This window comes from Martes martes, assembly GCF_963455335.1.
Source record: "Martes martes genome assembly, chromosome: 1".
Taxonomy (NCBI): Eukaryota; Metazoa; Chordata; class Mammalia; order Carnivora; family Mustelidae; genus Martes; species Martes martes.
This window is the reverse complement of record NC_137888.1, coordinates 18,123,324-18,140,592: the sequence shown is the minus strand read 5'-3', so window position 1 is coordinate 18,140,592 and position 17,269 is coordinate 18,123,324. Positions and strand designations below refer to the sequence as shown.

At 45.3% G+C, this 17,269-nt stretch overlaps 1 protein-coding gene across 7 annotated transcripts in view; it reads right to left on the bottom strand.

Moving 5' to 3' along the window:
* Positions 1-4,245: 4,245 nt before the first annotated feature.
* The window catches only part of APP (amyloid beta precursor protein), a 275,938-nt gene continuing 262,914 nt past the window's right edge, over positions 4,246-17,269 (bottom strand). For all 7 annotated transcript variants that reach the window (XM_080809147.1, XM_080809148.1, XM_080809149.1 and 4 more), the window contains 2 exons: positions 14,563-14,709; positions 4,246-5,433 (listed from right to left, as the gene is read on the bottom strand). In XM_080809147.1, the coding sequence (XP_080665273.1) occupies positions 5,332-5,433; positions 14,563-14,709 (249 nt within the window). In that variant the 3' untranslated portion in view covers positions 4,246-5,331. The remainder of the gene's footprint in view (positions 5,434-14,562; positions 14,710-17,269) is intronic.

Here is a 17,269-nt window from a genome sequence, read left to right as displayed (position 1 = left end):
TGAAGATCCTTAGGAGAGACCTGAGAGGAGCCAGGGTCTTTGAGGGGAAAAAAAAAAAGAAGACAAAACCACCCACGAAGTAGAAAATGAAAGACTAGCTACAAAAATAATGAACGCAGAGGGGGACTTGGTAGCCTAGATCCCCGGCTGTAGACGGGGATCTGCAGGTAGACGGGACCAGAGGGAGTGACTTGGAAAAGCCCGAGGTTCTGTGGGACAATGCAAGGTATGGAGAAAAGGGGGTGTTCCTGGGAGGCAGGGAGGAAAGGGAAAGAAGGAAATGAGCAAAAATGAAGAATTCCACAGAGAACAGGGAAAAGACACACTTGGTCCTGTGCTCCCAGTGACCCTCAGGAAAGAACAGAACACAGAACAGAGCAGAGCAGACAGAAGAATGTGCTCTTAACGAGGCGCCTGCCCATGACATGAACACAAACAGTAAAAACCAGACCGACTGTTTCTAGACGGAACGACTGAAAAGTCAGACACTATGACATTATGAGCAGCAGCTCCACTGCTGGTGAAACCTCCCCCAAAAGCAACCATCAAGTTGACGATAACGGCCGCAAAACACCGAATCTAATAGTCTCCAACGTGCATCCAGGGATATGGAAAATACCCTGAATCAGAAGTACAAAGGTGGTGTAGAGAAATCAAGAAAAAAATCAGGAAGGAATGCAGTGAGAGCTGATTGAATTTAGGAAAGACAGAGGAGAAAATCACGGGGCTGCATCAGTAATAAAGCACAGGCTACTTGGTGCCCGCAGGAGAATGGGTTCAAATAAAAACTTAATAAGGGGCACTGAGTAGGAGAAGGAAAACAACCAAGAGAATGAAAAGGAGAAAATAAATTAAAAAAAGGATCGGAATGAGGTTGAAATGGAAATGAGCAAAAAGAGGCCAGAAACGTATGCTCCTGGTATCTCTGAAGAAGAAAATAAAATAATGGAACAGAGTATTTAAGACCGCAATCCAAGAAAAATTTCCAGAAGTAAAGAACTGAATCGACACATTTGGAGGGCCCTGGGGGTTACCTAGGAAAACTGCATGAATAATCAACTTGGAATTATTAGACTTTAAAGATAAAGAAAAAAAAAATTCTCAGAGCCTCTAGGCAAAAAACGAAAACACTTAACGAAGGAAAGAGAAGTAGATTGGCTTTGGATTTCTCAACAGTAACACATGAAGCAAGAAAATAGCCGGGCAGCATTTTCTAGACACTTAAGGAAAAAGAAGCTGTCCTTCAAGTTTCAAGGTCATAGAAAATCAGTTTTGAATGTGTTAGAACTTCAGGGATACTGTCCACAAGTGCTCTTTAAATTTTTTTTTATTTTTTAGTAATCTTTATACCCAACATGGGGCTCGAACTCACAACCCTGAGATCAAGAGTCCCACGCTCCTCTGACTGACCCTGCCAGGTGCCCGCCACATGTCTCTTGCTGAGGAATTAGAAATTTCTAACCGGAGGGTGAGCTTCATCCAACCAGAAGATGTCTGGGGACAGAAGACCTTTGGAGAGCATTTCATATATTCCGTTACAGAATTGAGACTAAAATCAGGTAGGATCAGGGGCGCCTGGGTGGTTCAGTCATTAAGCGTCTGCCTTCGGTTCAGGTCATGATCCCAGGGGCCTGGAACTGAGCCCCGCATCGGGCTCCCTGCTCAGCGGGGAGCTTTCTTCTCGCTCTCCCACTCCCCCTGCTTGTGTTCCCTCTCCCGCTGTGTCTCTCTCTGTCAAATCAATAAGTAAAATCTTTTAAAAAATGTTAAAAAAATAAAATAAAATTGGGTAGGATCAGGCACCGAAGAAGAATACACAAACATTTATGTCTGAATAAACAGAACAAATTCGACTGGAAACATGGGAGAAAGGGGAGAAAAGGGGAAAAGCAGGGTAAGACCGTTCACTGTTGTGCAGGTGGCAGGAAGGGGTCAAAGCTTAGCACTTGGTAAAGACCCCTCGTAGAAGTTGAGAAAAAAGGGAGAGCACTACACAAAGCCTTAGTAAAAATGTAACCACTAGAATGAAAATACAAAGCTTCCTGTAAACCACAAACACGCACACACAGATGTGTGCATGTACACACGCACGCGTGCGTTCGCTGAGAGCCCTCCTTCCACAGAGACAAATAAATATAAATATAATAAATATAAATATAATATAAATATAATAAATATAAATATAATATAAATATAATAAATATAAATATAATATAAATATAAATATAATAAATAATAAATATAATAATATAGTAAATATAATACCCGTAGTAATTACAACAGACGATGGAACCGAGAGCAGACACAGCAGTCGTATCGTAAGACTGAATGAGCCCAACTTGCCTATTAAGCCAAAGACTTCCAGATTGGCTCATAGAGCAAAACCCCAGCTTTGTGCTGTATACAAGCCATGCCCTCAAGACACAGCAATTGAAAAAGCTAAAAATAAAGGAAGTGGACCTAGATTTATCAGGCAAATGCAAACAGCAAGGCAGATGGGTTTGCAATCCCGATACCAAACTAGATTTCAAGCCCCAAACAAAAGACAGAAACAGAAGATTCAGAAAGACAAAATGGCCCTTGAAAAGATCAAAGAATATCGAACTTTATTCCCGGTAAGATAAATGCAAATGAAAACTATGTTGAGACGTCATTTGTCACCCATCAGGCTGGCCATGCCGAACTCCCCCCAGATTTCACTGATCTCTGGCCTGGAGAAATTGCCTATTGATTAATCCCCAGACCATCCAGAGAATCCATTCCATGCATCTCAAGTTGAAAACCAAGATTAGAAAGCGTTACCATTTCTTTTCATAATACGGGTATCTATAAAATCTATCTAGTTAGTCTTTAAAATTTTTCTCATCAGCTCTGAAATGATCAAAGTTAAAACTTGCAGTTACTGGGATTGAAGCCTGCCAGGGAGTAACATTAAATACCTTTGAGCAAGTTCAGTTTTGTTCACCAGCGTCCTGAGCAATGTGCTGTCCTACTAGGACTAACTTCCCCCCATTGGCTACCTTCTACCAGGCAAAATGGGACCCCCGCTTCTACCCAAACTGTCATACCTCATGTACCTCTTAAGAGTCGTCACATCTAAGCGCCCTTAATAGGAGAAGGGAGAGAGCGATTTTGTTTTGAAAACAGAACACACTCAAGACGAGTTTTAATGGAGTCTATTCATTGAGTACAGTGTTTGATGAAACAACCTTGATTAATTTTCTGTGCTCATTGTTTTAGTTTAAAAGGTCGGATCTGAAGCTAAAATGGGAAGTCCACCTGCTTCCAAGCATGGTACAGCAAAAACACCAGGTCCAAACACCAGGTCCCTGCGTTCTTACAACTCTGGGATAGCGACTAGATAGACTTCTCCAGTTAAAAATCATGTCCATAGAGCATGTGGTTCCTAAACGGGGGCGATTTAGGCTCCCCACCCACAAAATGGTATGTGGCCATGTCTGGAGATATTTTTGATGATCACAACTGGGGAGTCCTGATATCTTGTGAGTAGAGGTCAGAAATTTTGCGAACCATCCTTCAAAGCGCAGGAGAGAGCCCCAGAGCAAGGAAGGATTCCCTGCAGAGTAACGGTTGAGCCACACTTCAGAAAATCTGCTTTAGAGATCACTGTCTGCTTGTCTTTGCTTTGAGCCTGGCTTCCAGGAGTTTTTTTTATCTCTTATTTGAGACGGCGATGGTCTGTCTGAATGTCTGTGTGCCCCCACAATTCTTGTGTGGAAATTGCAATGCCCAAGGTGATGGTTATTGGGGGCGGGGGGCGGCTTTTGGGAGGTGGTTCAGGTCGTGAGGATCCTTCAAATGGGATGAGCGCCCTTACACAGTGTGAAATCTGCAACCTGAAAGGGCCCCACACGACCAGGCTGGCACCTTGACCCTGGACTGCTGATATCCAGAACTGGGAAAAGGAAATTTCGGTTGTTTATAAGCCACCGGGTCCGTGGTATTTTGTTCTGGCAGTCCGATCAGATGAGGACAGGGACAAACCTGAGGACCGAGGTACGGCCACAAAATACTCGGAACCAAGTTAGAAACTGAGTTAGGTCAAGGAGGCATTTGACTAGCACGGGAAGATGCACGTTGGCCCTGATTTTCGACTCAGACTCGTAGTTAAGATACAGAGGTGTGGACCTCTGGGGTTAGATTACGTTAGCTTTCTCACCAGTCTCGGGGGGGCTACGTGCTCAGCGCTTGGTTACCAGGAATCATTCACATCGGCACAAGGGTGCTCCTCCAAGAATGTATTTATTTACATGAAAACACCGTTTTATACAAATTGAAGACAAATCTTAAAGGGTCTGTCCAGGCAGGCCTTCCCCTTTGACTTTCTTCCGCTGTCATAAATAAAATGTTGTAGACGGGTTAAAAGAAACTGCATCTGCCTCTTCTTCTTCCCCTCAAATGACTCTGAATATTTCATGTCCCTAGTTATCCTTTAAAGAAAAAACTCTTGCCCAGGGTGATTTTATTTAATTTATTTATGTAATACAGTGTAGAAAGCTATCATGGTCATAAGCAATGATTCTGTACAATCATCCTGCAGAAAATTTTTTGGGAGAATTCCTGGTAATTTGAGACCAGCAGAGCACTCCCTCCCCCCACCCACCCCCACCCGTAAAAGTGCTTACAATGAACAGGGATTCTTTATCAAAGATCCAAAGGTACATGGACAAAAAAGTTTCAATTCTCAATGCCTAATGTGTGCACATAAAACAGGCACAAAGAAATAAATGTGTATCCTCGTAATTCCTATATCACAAATCTAGCAGAAGCAGCAATCTGTACAGTAAAATGCAATCATGGAAAAAAAATCCTCTAGATCATTTGGAATACTTAAAAATGCTCAACTTTAGAATGCATAGTGATCAGGAAAAGAATACTTAGGCAAGAGAAGCAGCGACACTCCCACGTTCACACGAAGCATCCCCCATCGATTCTTAAAGCATATTTCAAGTAGGACTTAATTGGGTCACAAACCACAAGAATAATATACAACTGGCTAAGGGGCTACGTGATAAATAATCAGGAGAGAATCTATTCATGCACTAGTTCGATACAGCTAAGTTCTTTACAGTACACAAAACCCATTAATAATGTAGAGACCAAAATGTAAAGAGAGAGAATACATTGCTGATTTGTATATTAATTCAAGTTCAGGCATCTACTTGTGTTATAGCACAGCGGTTGAAAGGCGATGAGTAACTCATAAAACAGAAGGGCTTGTTTCTTTCCACATTATTCTATAAATGAACACCGATGGGTAGTGAAGCAATGGTTTTGCTGTCCGACTTCAGAGGCTGCTGTCGCGGGGGTCTAGTTCTGCATCTGCTCAAAGAACTTGTAAGTTGGATTTTCATAGCCATTCTGCTGCATCTTGGAGAGGTGGCGCTCCTCTGGGGTCACAGCAGCGTCAACCTGAAAAGCAAGGGTGAGGAAACATGATTAAAAAAAAAAATCGATCTTTTGAAAGCGCACAGGGGGAAAGGTAAAATAAGGAGCACGGTAAGCTTCTTTCCTTCCCACTGTGACCCCTCGGAGCAGGACGCCTGTGACCAACCGGTTACGTAGATGCTCCATCTGGCCACCAGGTGGCGCCGAAAACCTGGCCGAGCTGGCTCTGCTAGCGGAGCGCTCACTGGTTGCTCCCCCCACTTCGGGTAACTGGATACATTCAGCGCAATAAATACTTTTTTCTTCCCTGTTGGCTCACTAAGGGACCAAAAGGCCACAATGGAAAACTGTTTTACTTGAAAGTGTGGTGGTAAGTTGGAAAAAAAAAATCCAAGAGCATCATGGAGAGGGAGCGAAGTATATGGGCAGACGCTTAAATAAATCTAGACGGCCGATGATCTTTCCACACTCATTTTAATTTGTCCCTGCTTTCACGAAATCTAATATGCCAAGAGGCCTGAGAACCTTTTAATTAAAATGATGACCTAATATATCAAAGGGGCCATGTGGCAAGAAAAAAAGGAAAATATTCAAATATACTGTTCTAGATTATACACATATATACACACACAAGATATGTACATACGTGTATATACATATATAATTTTTATATATACATACATATGTATGTGTGTATATATACACATATACATATATGTGTACACACACACACACACACAAAAATTATTTTAAAAAAACTGAGTACTAAGACTGTAGCAGAATGTCCTGCACAGACCCTCTGCGTTGACGTGCTCCGTGTTTAGGATCAGGCCAGCAGCTGTGACCTGGCCATGCCCCTGCCCCGCCGGAGTCCCGGTTAGGACAGGGCCGGAAAGGGGTATTTGCTCTCTGTGCATCCGGCAAGGTGCACGTGGGGAGCGGCTGCTCACGTCTCTGGTAGACCTGCTGCACCACGCACACCGCACAGAATTCAGAGAGGAAGTTCACAACTCTTTGCTGAATGAACCGAAAGTTGAGGTTCGTTATTCCACCTCGCGAGCGGGACTTGGAATCACCCCGTCGGCTAAGCCCAGAGCAGCCGGGACGGGAAGACGGCAGCTCCCGCAGACTGCCCGCTCCGTGCCCGGTTTCCGAGTTCCCAGCCCCAGAGCGCTCCTGTTCCGCGGCTTGTCAGAGCTGCCCCTCTGCGGCGGCTCCTCATGTCCCCCCAGCAACAGGCCCGGGCATCCTCCCCCGCCCCCCCCCACCGGGGACAAAGCCACCAACCATCTCCAGCCACGTCGGTGCTCAGAGGACACTGTGCATCCTGCTCTGCCCTCCTTATGGGAATCATCACTCATGTTTTTTCTTATCCCTCCTCTTCCTTTGACCTGCTGCGTTGTCAACAAATGAGGTCACCGTGCTTTAATTGGCCACTGTGTAATTAGCCACGGACTTGTCGGTTCCAACGCCGTCACTATAGATGAGCACCAGTAATGAGAGATTTCATCCACTCTGCGACTCTGCGAAACAGCCTGTCTGTGGCACTGGGGCCATACGAACCTGGGCCTCTTTTTATTTGTGACGCCTTTTAACTGATATTTCAAATAGTGTCAAGATAAAAAAAAAAAGTCTCACTGAGGAGGTCCAGCTTTGCAAAGCTGCCATGTTTCCGAGTACAGAAAAAATACACCGTGTGACTGTTAGAATATCATGCCTGTATGTCCTCCAGGAACACACCAACCCTCGCCCTGGCTGTCAGCTGTCATCTGCATTCATCAAGGTCAGGGGGACACCTGGCAACTTAATCGTTTATCTCTTCTTCAAAGGCCAAAGCCAAATGCTTAAAACAGTCCAGCCAGAAATGGGACGCTGAGGCGGGCGTGGGAGGCGGGCGTGGAATGCAGGCGTCGAAGGTTCCTGCCTTCTTGGCCCTTTTCCACCTGCTAATTTTTATTATCTTTTGCTGCTGGGAGGGCGGCTCAAGCCTCGCCTGCCTGCAGCGGGGAGGCCGAGCCCTCAGACCTTAGAGGGCTTAGGAGCCTTCAGGAGGAGGGAGGATTTTAACAAAATGGCGCCCAAGGAGTTTGGGTTGTTATCTCTTTATCCTGAGCCCCTTGAAGGCTCAAGGTGTAACACTGAGTGCTCACATCCACAGATAAACCTACCACTAAAGGTAGAGTATCAGGTAAGGGGGAGCCTTCCTCCCTGGCGGGACTCAAGGTTAGGTCCTCCAAGGCTAAGCTACTGCACTGGTGGGGACCACCACGTGGGGGCTGGCCCACTACGGTGCAGGCAGGGCCTTGGCATGAACACCTCAGTATGGTTTCCCTTAAAGCAGAGTCGGGGGAAGCTGGAGCCCGTGATGACTGTTCTGGAAGGAATGAGGGAACAATGAAGATGGGGAGAGAATCCCCATCTACCCACCAGGCAGGACCACCTACCACTTGCTGAGGCAAAAACACACACGCACACCACCTCTGCACACGCCCCCTCTCCTGAATTTCTGGGTTAAGTCGCATCAATAACTGGTTCTAAGTCTTCTTCCGGCTCTAGGTTCTGGGCACTGTGTCTTCATGGGAGACCCTGGGACCCTCTGCACTGCTCTCTGGCCTGGCTTCAACCCTTATGCCTTCACTATATCCAGAGGAATTCACAACTCAACTGTCAAGACTGCAGAGATGAAATTCTACCCGGGTCTCCTCAGTTTCTAGTTCCTCCGTATCGTATCGTCTCTAGTGTGGGAGTAGTAAGCGGGGAAAATCCACATTTCAATTTTATTATGTAGAATAACCAGCAGGATGCGTGTTACTGGGCATCCCTTTCATGCATGACACTGAGCTGCGCAGAACCACAGAGTCCTGACGCCCAAGATAGTCCATTCCAGGTCACGTAGGTGGACAAGGGAAGGAGAAGAAGATAAAGCACGGTGACTTAACACATAACCACAGTGGAGGGTAAGAACATCCAGGGAGTTCATGCAGCGGGAAGGAGAGCAAAGCAGACATTAACCAGGTTTTCAAGCTAGTCGTTTATCCCTCCTCTAAGCCCCCGGTGTTGGCTTTTGTGGTCAGTCGCGTCTAGCTTCATTTTCTCAACTGTCATTTCATCTCCTTATAAGGGGTTCGCTTATGTTTGCTACCCGTGTTCTGTGACCTTTCAGCAGGGAACGGATTCTTTTGCTGTGCCATCATCGTCGTTGATCCCTGATGCTTTTCTCTGATCTTCCAATGTCTCTTCCTGCTGTTTGCTTCCAGCCACAAGAGGTTCTGGGTCCAGCCACGCTTTCTTGTACCTCTGCTTCCCACTCAACCTGACCGTTCCGTCCAACTGCTCCGCAACACCCACGTCAGTGGTGGCTCGGTACCTCCATCCTGGTGGGTCAGGTTCTCGTGAGGAAGAAAGGGCCGCTCAGGACGTATTTTTATCATGTTATTAGGAGGATGGCACCTTCATCAGGGAAAGTCATACGCTGTAACTCCATAAAAAGCTAACTGGCACCTCTCTTCTTATTCGGATCATTAATCAGATGGCTAGTAAGGGGGATGAGGGATGGCAGAGTTCTGATGGTACAGTTACCAGACCCATGTATGGAAAAACTTTTTTATATCTTATAATAAAGAGATTTTGTGCCAGCCCCCCCTAATTTTTTTTTGTTACGGAGATATATCTGGCATATAACATTATGTAAATTAGGGTATACAACCTGTTAACTTGATACAGTTACACACTGTAATATGCTTGTCATTATAGTGATAATTAGCACCTCTATCAGGTCAGAGAATTATCCGTTCTTATCCTTTTTTTAAAAAGTTAACATACAATGTATTATTAGCCCCAGGGGTACAGGTCTGTGAATCACCAGGTTTACACACTTCACAGCACTCATCATAGCCCATACCTCCTCAATGTCCATAACCCCACCACCCTCTCCCTACCATTCTTATCCTTTCTTATTAGTGTTTGGAATAATTAAGTTCTAGTCTCTTAGCAAGTTTGATTACAATACAGTATTGGGGATTATATTCATTATGCTGCACATTAGATCTCCAGGCCTCAATGACTCCTCGCTGCCAGTCTGTAACCTTTAAACCTTCGTCTTGTCCCCTCCAGTCCCCTAATTAAAGGGGAGGTCTCCATTTAGGAGGAGTGGTGGGAAGAGCTACAATATGCATAATATGCATTTTGAACTATCCAGTGTCAATCGACATCAGTGTAGAAGAATGACATCAACGACCACCCGGGGTCGGAGGACAGGGCAGGACTTTATGAAAGCAGGAGCAGTTGGGATCAGTCAGCTGGCGCTGGGACCCTCAGCCACCAGAGACGGTGGGCACCTGGGTGACACAGTGGAACAAAGGGCTGTCATATCACTGCCTGAGATACCGACAAGGCACAGTCATCTCCTTGAGGAGCGTGGCTGGCTAATGGCTTACGGGGTGAACCTCTGGCCTTACGGCTAAGCAAATCATTACAACAATGTTCACTGCTTAATTTTTATAAACAAAAACCGGCACCTGCTAATTTCCGACTGGTAACAGCTCTATTAATAAAAATACTAGGCTCCCTGTCATTTCCACGTCTCTGTGATCTCCTGCAGGCATCTTCCGCTCTGAGAAGGGAGTTTTGGAGACCGAGGCTCTCATCGTTTCTTCACGCATTGATGGTGTGAAGCGGGACAGCGTTCCGCCCTGACAGACGCAGGCCAGTCTAACTGGAAATGCTCATTTATTTGTTCTCAGTGAAGGAGGGTTACTCACTAATGAAGCAGGCGAGCCAGAGCTGGGCCTAAGCTTATTCCCGGGGCCCTGAGTGGGAAGGTCTGCTGAGATGGGCAGACCACGTCCGGGGGAGGACCAAGTCCATTCGGGGCAGACGCTGCTCTGCCCTCGGAGAAATGGTGCCTTGAAACCCCACAGCACCCGACGCCACCTGCGCCAGGTGAGACGGCCTCGGTGCTGCCGTGGGCTGCAGCTCTGCCTGTCCACGTTCACCCACCCCGGCCCGACCATAAGCTTCCCGACGGCGGGGATGGCGAAGGGCACCTTGGGTGACGTCCTGGTCTGGCGCTGCCCGGCGCTGCCCTACGCTGCTCGACACGGAACTGTGCACAGGGATGCTTCTGGAAGGGAGAAAAAGGAAGGCCTGGAGAGGGAGGAGGGGGGTTGTTTTCAGGCTCTTGACAACACCTGCACTTTCAAGGAAGAGGAGGTGAGAAGAAATAAGGAGAAGCAACACCGTACAAGGAGGGCACTCACTCTGGAGAGGTTTCTCGATGCTCTTAAGTAGCGAGCATCAAGAGAAGAGCTGAACAGCTGTCTCCCTGCAGTTCTGCTCCCTCAAGGATGCCTCCTCGCCTCAAAATGAATTTTCTCCCCCCACCCCGAATCTGGGTTAAAGTGTCAACTTATTCTCTGACATCCCAAATCCAAGGAGACTCTTCTTGGTGACTAACCACAAGAAACTTACAACCTAGGTGGCTGTAATGAGGCTTAAAGGGTTACTAGTTCTCAGGGTGCCCGGACGGCTCCACAGGTTAAGCCTCGGACTCTTGGTTTCGGCTTGGGTCATGGTCTCGGGGTCTTGAGATCAAACCTCGCCTCCAGCTCCCGGCTCACCATGGGGTCTGCTTGTCCTTCTCCCCCCACTCCTCCCTCGACTCATGCTCTCTCTCTAAAATAAATACATAAAATCTTTAAAAAAATTACAAAGGTAGCTAGTTCTCTTATCGAGAGAACAAAGGTACTTAGAGGTCTTGTCTTGTGGACAAGAGATACGATCTTCTACACCCAGATCAGTGACTGAAAGGAAGGAGATCAGTGATTCTCAAACATGAATACATGTCCTATTCAGCCGGAAAATCTTCAACACTAAGATTCTAAGCCCATTTGGAAATTGTTTCCTTAGGTCTGGGCTGGGACCTTTTAAATAAGTAGCTGGTAAGTCTCATGCACAACCGTGGCAGAGAGTCCCCTTGAGAGACCTTGCTTTTCTCCCCAGCATCCCTGGGCTGTTACAGGCTGAACTGTGTCCTCACCAAATTCCTAGGTTAAAGTCCTCCCCCACAGTGCCTCACAGCATGACTGTATTTGGAGACAGGGTCTATAAAGTAGTAACTGAGGTTAAATGAGATCATTGGGGTAGACCCTAATCCAACAATACTGGTGTCCTTACAGGAAGAGGAGATTAGGACACAGACACGCACAGAGAAAAGATGACATGAAGGCCACCTACATGAGGAGGGAGGCCTCAGAGGAAAACCAAACCCACTGATGCACTAATCTCAGACTTGTAGCTTCCAGAACTCTGAGGAAATACATTTCCACAGTTTAAGCCACCCAGTCTGGGACGTGGTAATGGCAGCTCTAGCAGACCAATATAGGCTTTTTGCACTCTGGTACCCCAAACAGGAACTTGACTTGATAAAAAGGATGATGCTTCCTGGGTAGATTCGTCAGTCTGAGGCCATTAAAACATACAATGACTGGTGACAGACAGCGACTACACTTATTGGGCTGAGCACTGTGTAACACAGAGTCGTCAAACCACTGTGTTGTACACCTGAAACAGAACATTGTATGTCAACTGTATTCAGTTAAAAAAACAACACTCATACAATAGATTAAAGAAATGAAGAGTTTTTTTTTTTTTTTCTGAAAGAGCGAGCATTCTTTTTTTTTTTTAAAATTCAGTTAACATATAATGTATTATTAGTTTCAGAGGTAGAGGTCAGTGATTCAACAGTCCTATATCACACCCAGTGCTCATTACATCATGTGCCCTCCTGAACGCCCATCACCCAGTTATCCCATCCCCGGGTACCCTCCTCCCCTCCAGCAACCCTCCTTTTGTTTCCTATGATTTAGAGTCTCTTATGGTTTGTCTCCCTCTCTGGTTTTGTCTTGTTTTATTTTTTCCTCTCTTCCCCTATGATCCTCTGTTTTGTTTCTTAAATTCCACATATGAGTGAAATCACATGGTAATAGTCTTTCTCTGACTGACTTATTTCGCTTAGCACAATACCCTCCAGTTCCATCCACGTCGTTACAAATGACAAGATTTCATTCTTTTCGATGGCTGATACTCCATTGTATATATATACACCACATCTTCTTTATCCATTCATCTGTTGATGGACATCGGGGCTCTTTCCACAGTTTGCTTACTGTGGACATTGCTGCTATAAATATTGGGGTTCATGTGCGCCTTCAGATCACTACATCTGTATCTTTAGGGTAAATACCCAGTAGTGCAATTGCTGGGTCTTAGGGTAGCTCCATTTTCAACTTTTTGAGGAGCCTCCGTACTGTTTTCCAGAGTGGCTGCACCAGCTTGCATTCCCACCAACGGTGCACGACGGTTCCCTTTTCTCCACATCCTCGCCAACGTCTGTTTTTCCCAACTTGTTAATTTTAGTAAAAGGGGCTTTTAAATTATTCAAGTATAAAAACATTTTTCTTTTTTTTCCAAACATGACATGAAAAAAAAATGTTTTGAGTAGAAATGAAGTAAACTGATGCTAACAAGGCTACATCTCCCCCTGTCTCAAAGGACACAGGCTCAGAAGTACTATTATCAGAACAGGAGTACCCCAGAATCGCTGATGTTGTCATTGCTTATTTGATGTGCCCACAGGCTAGTCTGTCAGTCATCTATCTTGTTCTGTCACACCTCACCACTCCCAGCATGGCCACTCCAGTCTGGACAGGGAAAAGAAGACTCAAAACCAATTTCCATCAGCAGATCCCATAAACAAGCAGCCAGGAGAATGGTAAGTGCTGACTGTAATGAGGTTTCTGGCCCTGCCAGACATTTAACTCATTTAATGCTGACCTGCCCTTCTCTGATCGAGAATGGTGTGCAGCACATGTCTCTGGGGTTAGTGAGAAGTTGGATGGATTTCTCTCTGGTGGAAGAAACAACGGATAGGCTAGGGGACAATCTGTATTTGGACCTTGGCCTTATTTAGTTTGACAGTAGGTGAACATTTCTGTCTGGGTCTGTTTTCCCATCTACAAAATGAAAAGATCAATTTGACTGATCACTGAGATCTCTTTCACCTCTAAAAATGCTAGTATTTCTCAAGTGAATCTCAAGATTCACTTTCTCTAATAGTTTCCTAGAAAATTACATACACTTTGAGGATTACCCGCCCCCCTGCAACCCAGGCCCAACACCAGAACTGCATTTTAAATGCACCTGGCTGGCTCGGTCAGTGGCACATGCAACTCTTGATCTTGGGATTGTGAGTTCGAGCCCTACATTGGGTGTAGAGATTACTTAAAAATAAAACCTTAAAAAAAAATGCGTAAGAACTTATCCGTAAACTTTCTATTTCAGTATTTTGTATCATGGGTTTAAAAAGTCATATTTCAATCCTGTAGCTACTCCATTTTGTTGGGGTAACCCACAGCGTCTGCGCTGTACACGCTCATGTTAGTCACGTGTTGGCCTATGGGGACAAAATCCTGAAGTGTCATTGTACAGTAACTGTGATGGTCACTTGGTGAATCTTCTCTCCACCTCCAGTGTGACCGCACTAACCGCCGTGAATGAAGATATTTCAGGTAGAAGCGCAGGGTAATGGGCTAAACATCCAGAAAACCCTGTAAGCTCTGCTCAGCTGTTTGGTGTCATGTGATTTTCTGTGAAACTCTTCCCTGAAAATTACCATTAATTGCTGCTACCTGCTTTTACTTGTAAGTCAGACTCTTTAAGGCCCACACCCCCCCAGAGGGAATAAATGAGTTCAGGTGTTTTTTAGGTTTTAGGGTTTTTTTTGGTAGCAGACTTCTACCTTCCTTTTCATTTCCAACTTGTAGTTTTTTTTCTTTTCTTTTAAATGTTCTAGGGTAATCACAATATCTTTAAGCCAGGCATCATCATTAGTATTATTTTGACATTTCAGTACAAAGTCTAAGAAGCTGAGGGAGTGGTGTACAACCCAACGCCTGGATCACAGTATTTCTAAGTCAGAATGAATGAAAGCCAAAAGAAGAAAACAGCTGCCAAACTTGAGCACCATGCAGGAATCTAGATTTTTTTCCCCCCAAGAAGAGATACTTAGATGATTCTTAGTTTAATGCCAAGCAAAATCTGCCGCGTAGTCTTTCTTTAACCCCTGCTTGCAAACACGCAGCCGCATTTACCTACCTCCACCACACCGTGATGAATGGACGTGTACTGTTTCTTCTTCAGCATCACCAAGGTGATGACGATCACTGTTGCTATGACAACACCGCCCACCATGAGTCCAATGATGGCACCTTTGTTTGAACCCACATCTTCTGCAAAGAACACCTTGAAAACAAATCAAGGGAAAGGATTGCAATTGCAGGAGACAGCTAGGCAGGGCAGGTGAAGAATCTCAGTGTCCACCTTACGCTGTTAAGTTTGAGTTGGTGGCCATTCCATTATTTGGTGCATACTTCCAAAAAAACCCCACACATTCTAGCTACTAATAATGACACCTATAGGGCAATGTACAATATGTGGCTTCCCCAGTTCTGGGAAATCTACTTTCTACCCCACTCCCCCCCACCCCCCATGGCCCTAGAAAGGCAAAACAGTAGCCAAGAGGAACCTGAAACCCTCCGACAGGTGGGACATCTGGGGAGAGGTGGGGTGGGGATCTACCGAAGGCTGGAAAGGCATGGATCATGGTTTTGAAAAGAGGTCACTGGAAGAGACAATGCGTGACCAGTCCGCTTTAGGTGCTTTTCAAATCCACAGATGTCCTAATTTCCTCGGAGGGACATTAATACATGGGAATAAAGCACCTGAGACGAAGGAGTTCATCCGAAGAAAAAAGACACTTGTTACCTACTTCTAGCCACAGACACTCAATAGGACAGTACTGAACCCCGAGAAGCATAATGCTTAAAAGAGAGTTTTTTCAAAGGGAAGAAGTAGTAGGCAATGAGAGAAGAATTTTAATGGTCACACAGAACTCCTGCTTGCTTACTGTTTTCTCCAGAACCCCAACTCAACCTGCTGTTTTATTCCTGCTGTTTGTTTGAACTGAACGTCAACATGGTCACGGATATTTAGTCAGTCTGGTAACCTCGCCACACAGCGCTCAACATTCCTTCACGCTGTCTGTAAAAGCAAGTCACTATTTCCCAACCTCACCCACCTAACTGGAATTACAAAAACATGCTGCACCTTTTATAATCCTATTATGTAAAGAGACGATCTTCTGCCAGACCACCGGGCCTAACTGCTACTAAACATATACCACCTTTATCACAGAAATTAATGAAAACAGCTCCCTAGAGAATTCTCAGTCTACTCTCAACACAGGAATCGATTTTCCACAGTGACAACGAACATCCTAGAGATCTGAAAAGGCAATATAAAATACAGCAAAAAGAGCCAATTTCCAAGAGTCTTACTCAGGGTCTATTTGCAGCAAAATGAGAAACTGTTCATAATTATTCCCTTTTCTCAACAAATATGCTAGCTCAACGTATTTATAAAAAGCAAATCATTAATTAGCTAATGATAAAAATGTGAGGTAATCAGGAATAAATGCGAGTCTGGACATCTTCCTATGCCTTTAAGAAAATACTGTAATTTTGTAATATTCATTGTACTAATTATAGTACATTATCTTATCAACTAGCTCAGTAGAGGGAGCTGATTCCCCTAATTGCTGCTGCTGCCATTAGTCACTGTCGCATTACAGGAGTTCGTGTAGGACACGGGCCCCAGAAAGCGCAAATCTACACATTAATCTTCAGCTCTGTGCCCCACCAGCCCCCAACCCTCCAGCGGCTCCCCCAGACTTTTTTAACCTCTTCGGCACCAGGCAGATCAAGACTGCCCCTGATTTCATAATAACGGAGACGGGATTAACCTGCCAGGGAAAACCATGCTTCAGAAAACCGAAATGTTCTTGTACGGAAAAGATTATGGGAGCTGAACTGCAAATCTGAGTCACACGCCCGTTTTGGATTTGCTCCCATTATTTAGAGTGAAAAGAGGCATTTTCACAGGCGTTTCTTCTGGAATTTACTACTTGGATTTATAAATTACGTTGACGAATATTAGAAAGATATTCTCTCCCTTGAAAAAGAAAGAGCACGCCTGTGGCCCCGCCCTGCCCTGCCCCGCCCCGCGTGCACGACAAGTGCCTGAGAGCGAGCATGTCTCAATATTATTATTACTGGTTTTAGTACCATTTTTTTGTTGACTACTGAATGCGCAATGAAATTGTCTTCTTCATTAACTTAACCCCCTTACTATGCTTACTGATAAGACGAAAGAAACCCTAACATAATGCAGGATTTTATTTATCCGAAGCGTCTGGTAAAAGCTTTTATATAACTATAGGCGCTGCCTGCAAAGGGGATGGTGCTTCCCTTTGATTTACCCTGATTTTAACATTCGGGGGAAACAACAGGGGGTGGGAGGAGACTCTGTCCAAAAAGGAAGCTGCCGTCTTCCTTGCCCAAATCTTTCAGTGAGCAGCACTGCTGGGAACATCACGGAGTCCAGCTCACCTCCCCACCCCCCCACCCCCCCCACCCCCCCCCCCCCCGCCTCCACCCACCTTGGCAGAAACCCAAAGATCCTACCCCTGCAGGAGAACTTAAAACGTGGGCTTTGGGGAAGGGACAGGAAGCAAGGGCAGAGGGAGCAGTGCGGTGGCACAGAGAGAGAGGTAACAAATGCCAACGTCAAATCTACCTCTTAGAAACCCGTCTTCCTAGAAAATAGAGGGGAACTGAACTAGAGTGGATATTAGAATACACATTAATTCCACTCTAAGCCCTGGGTGGTCTTAGAAGCAAAGAACTACTCTATAAAGACCCTCTTTTTCTTTTCTTTACGCATCCGTGAGGCCCCTATAGGCAAG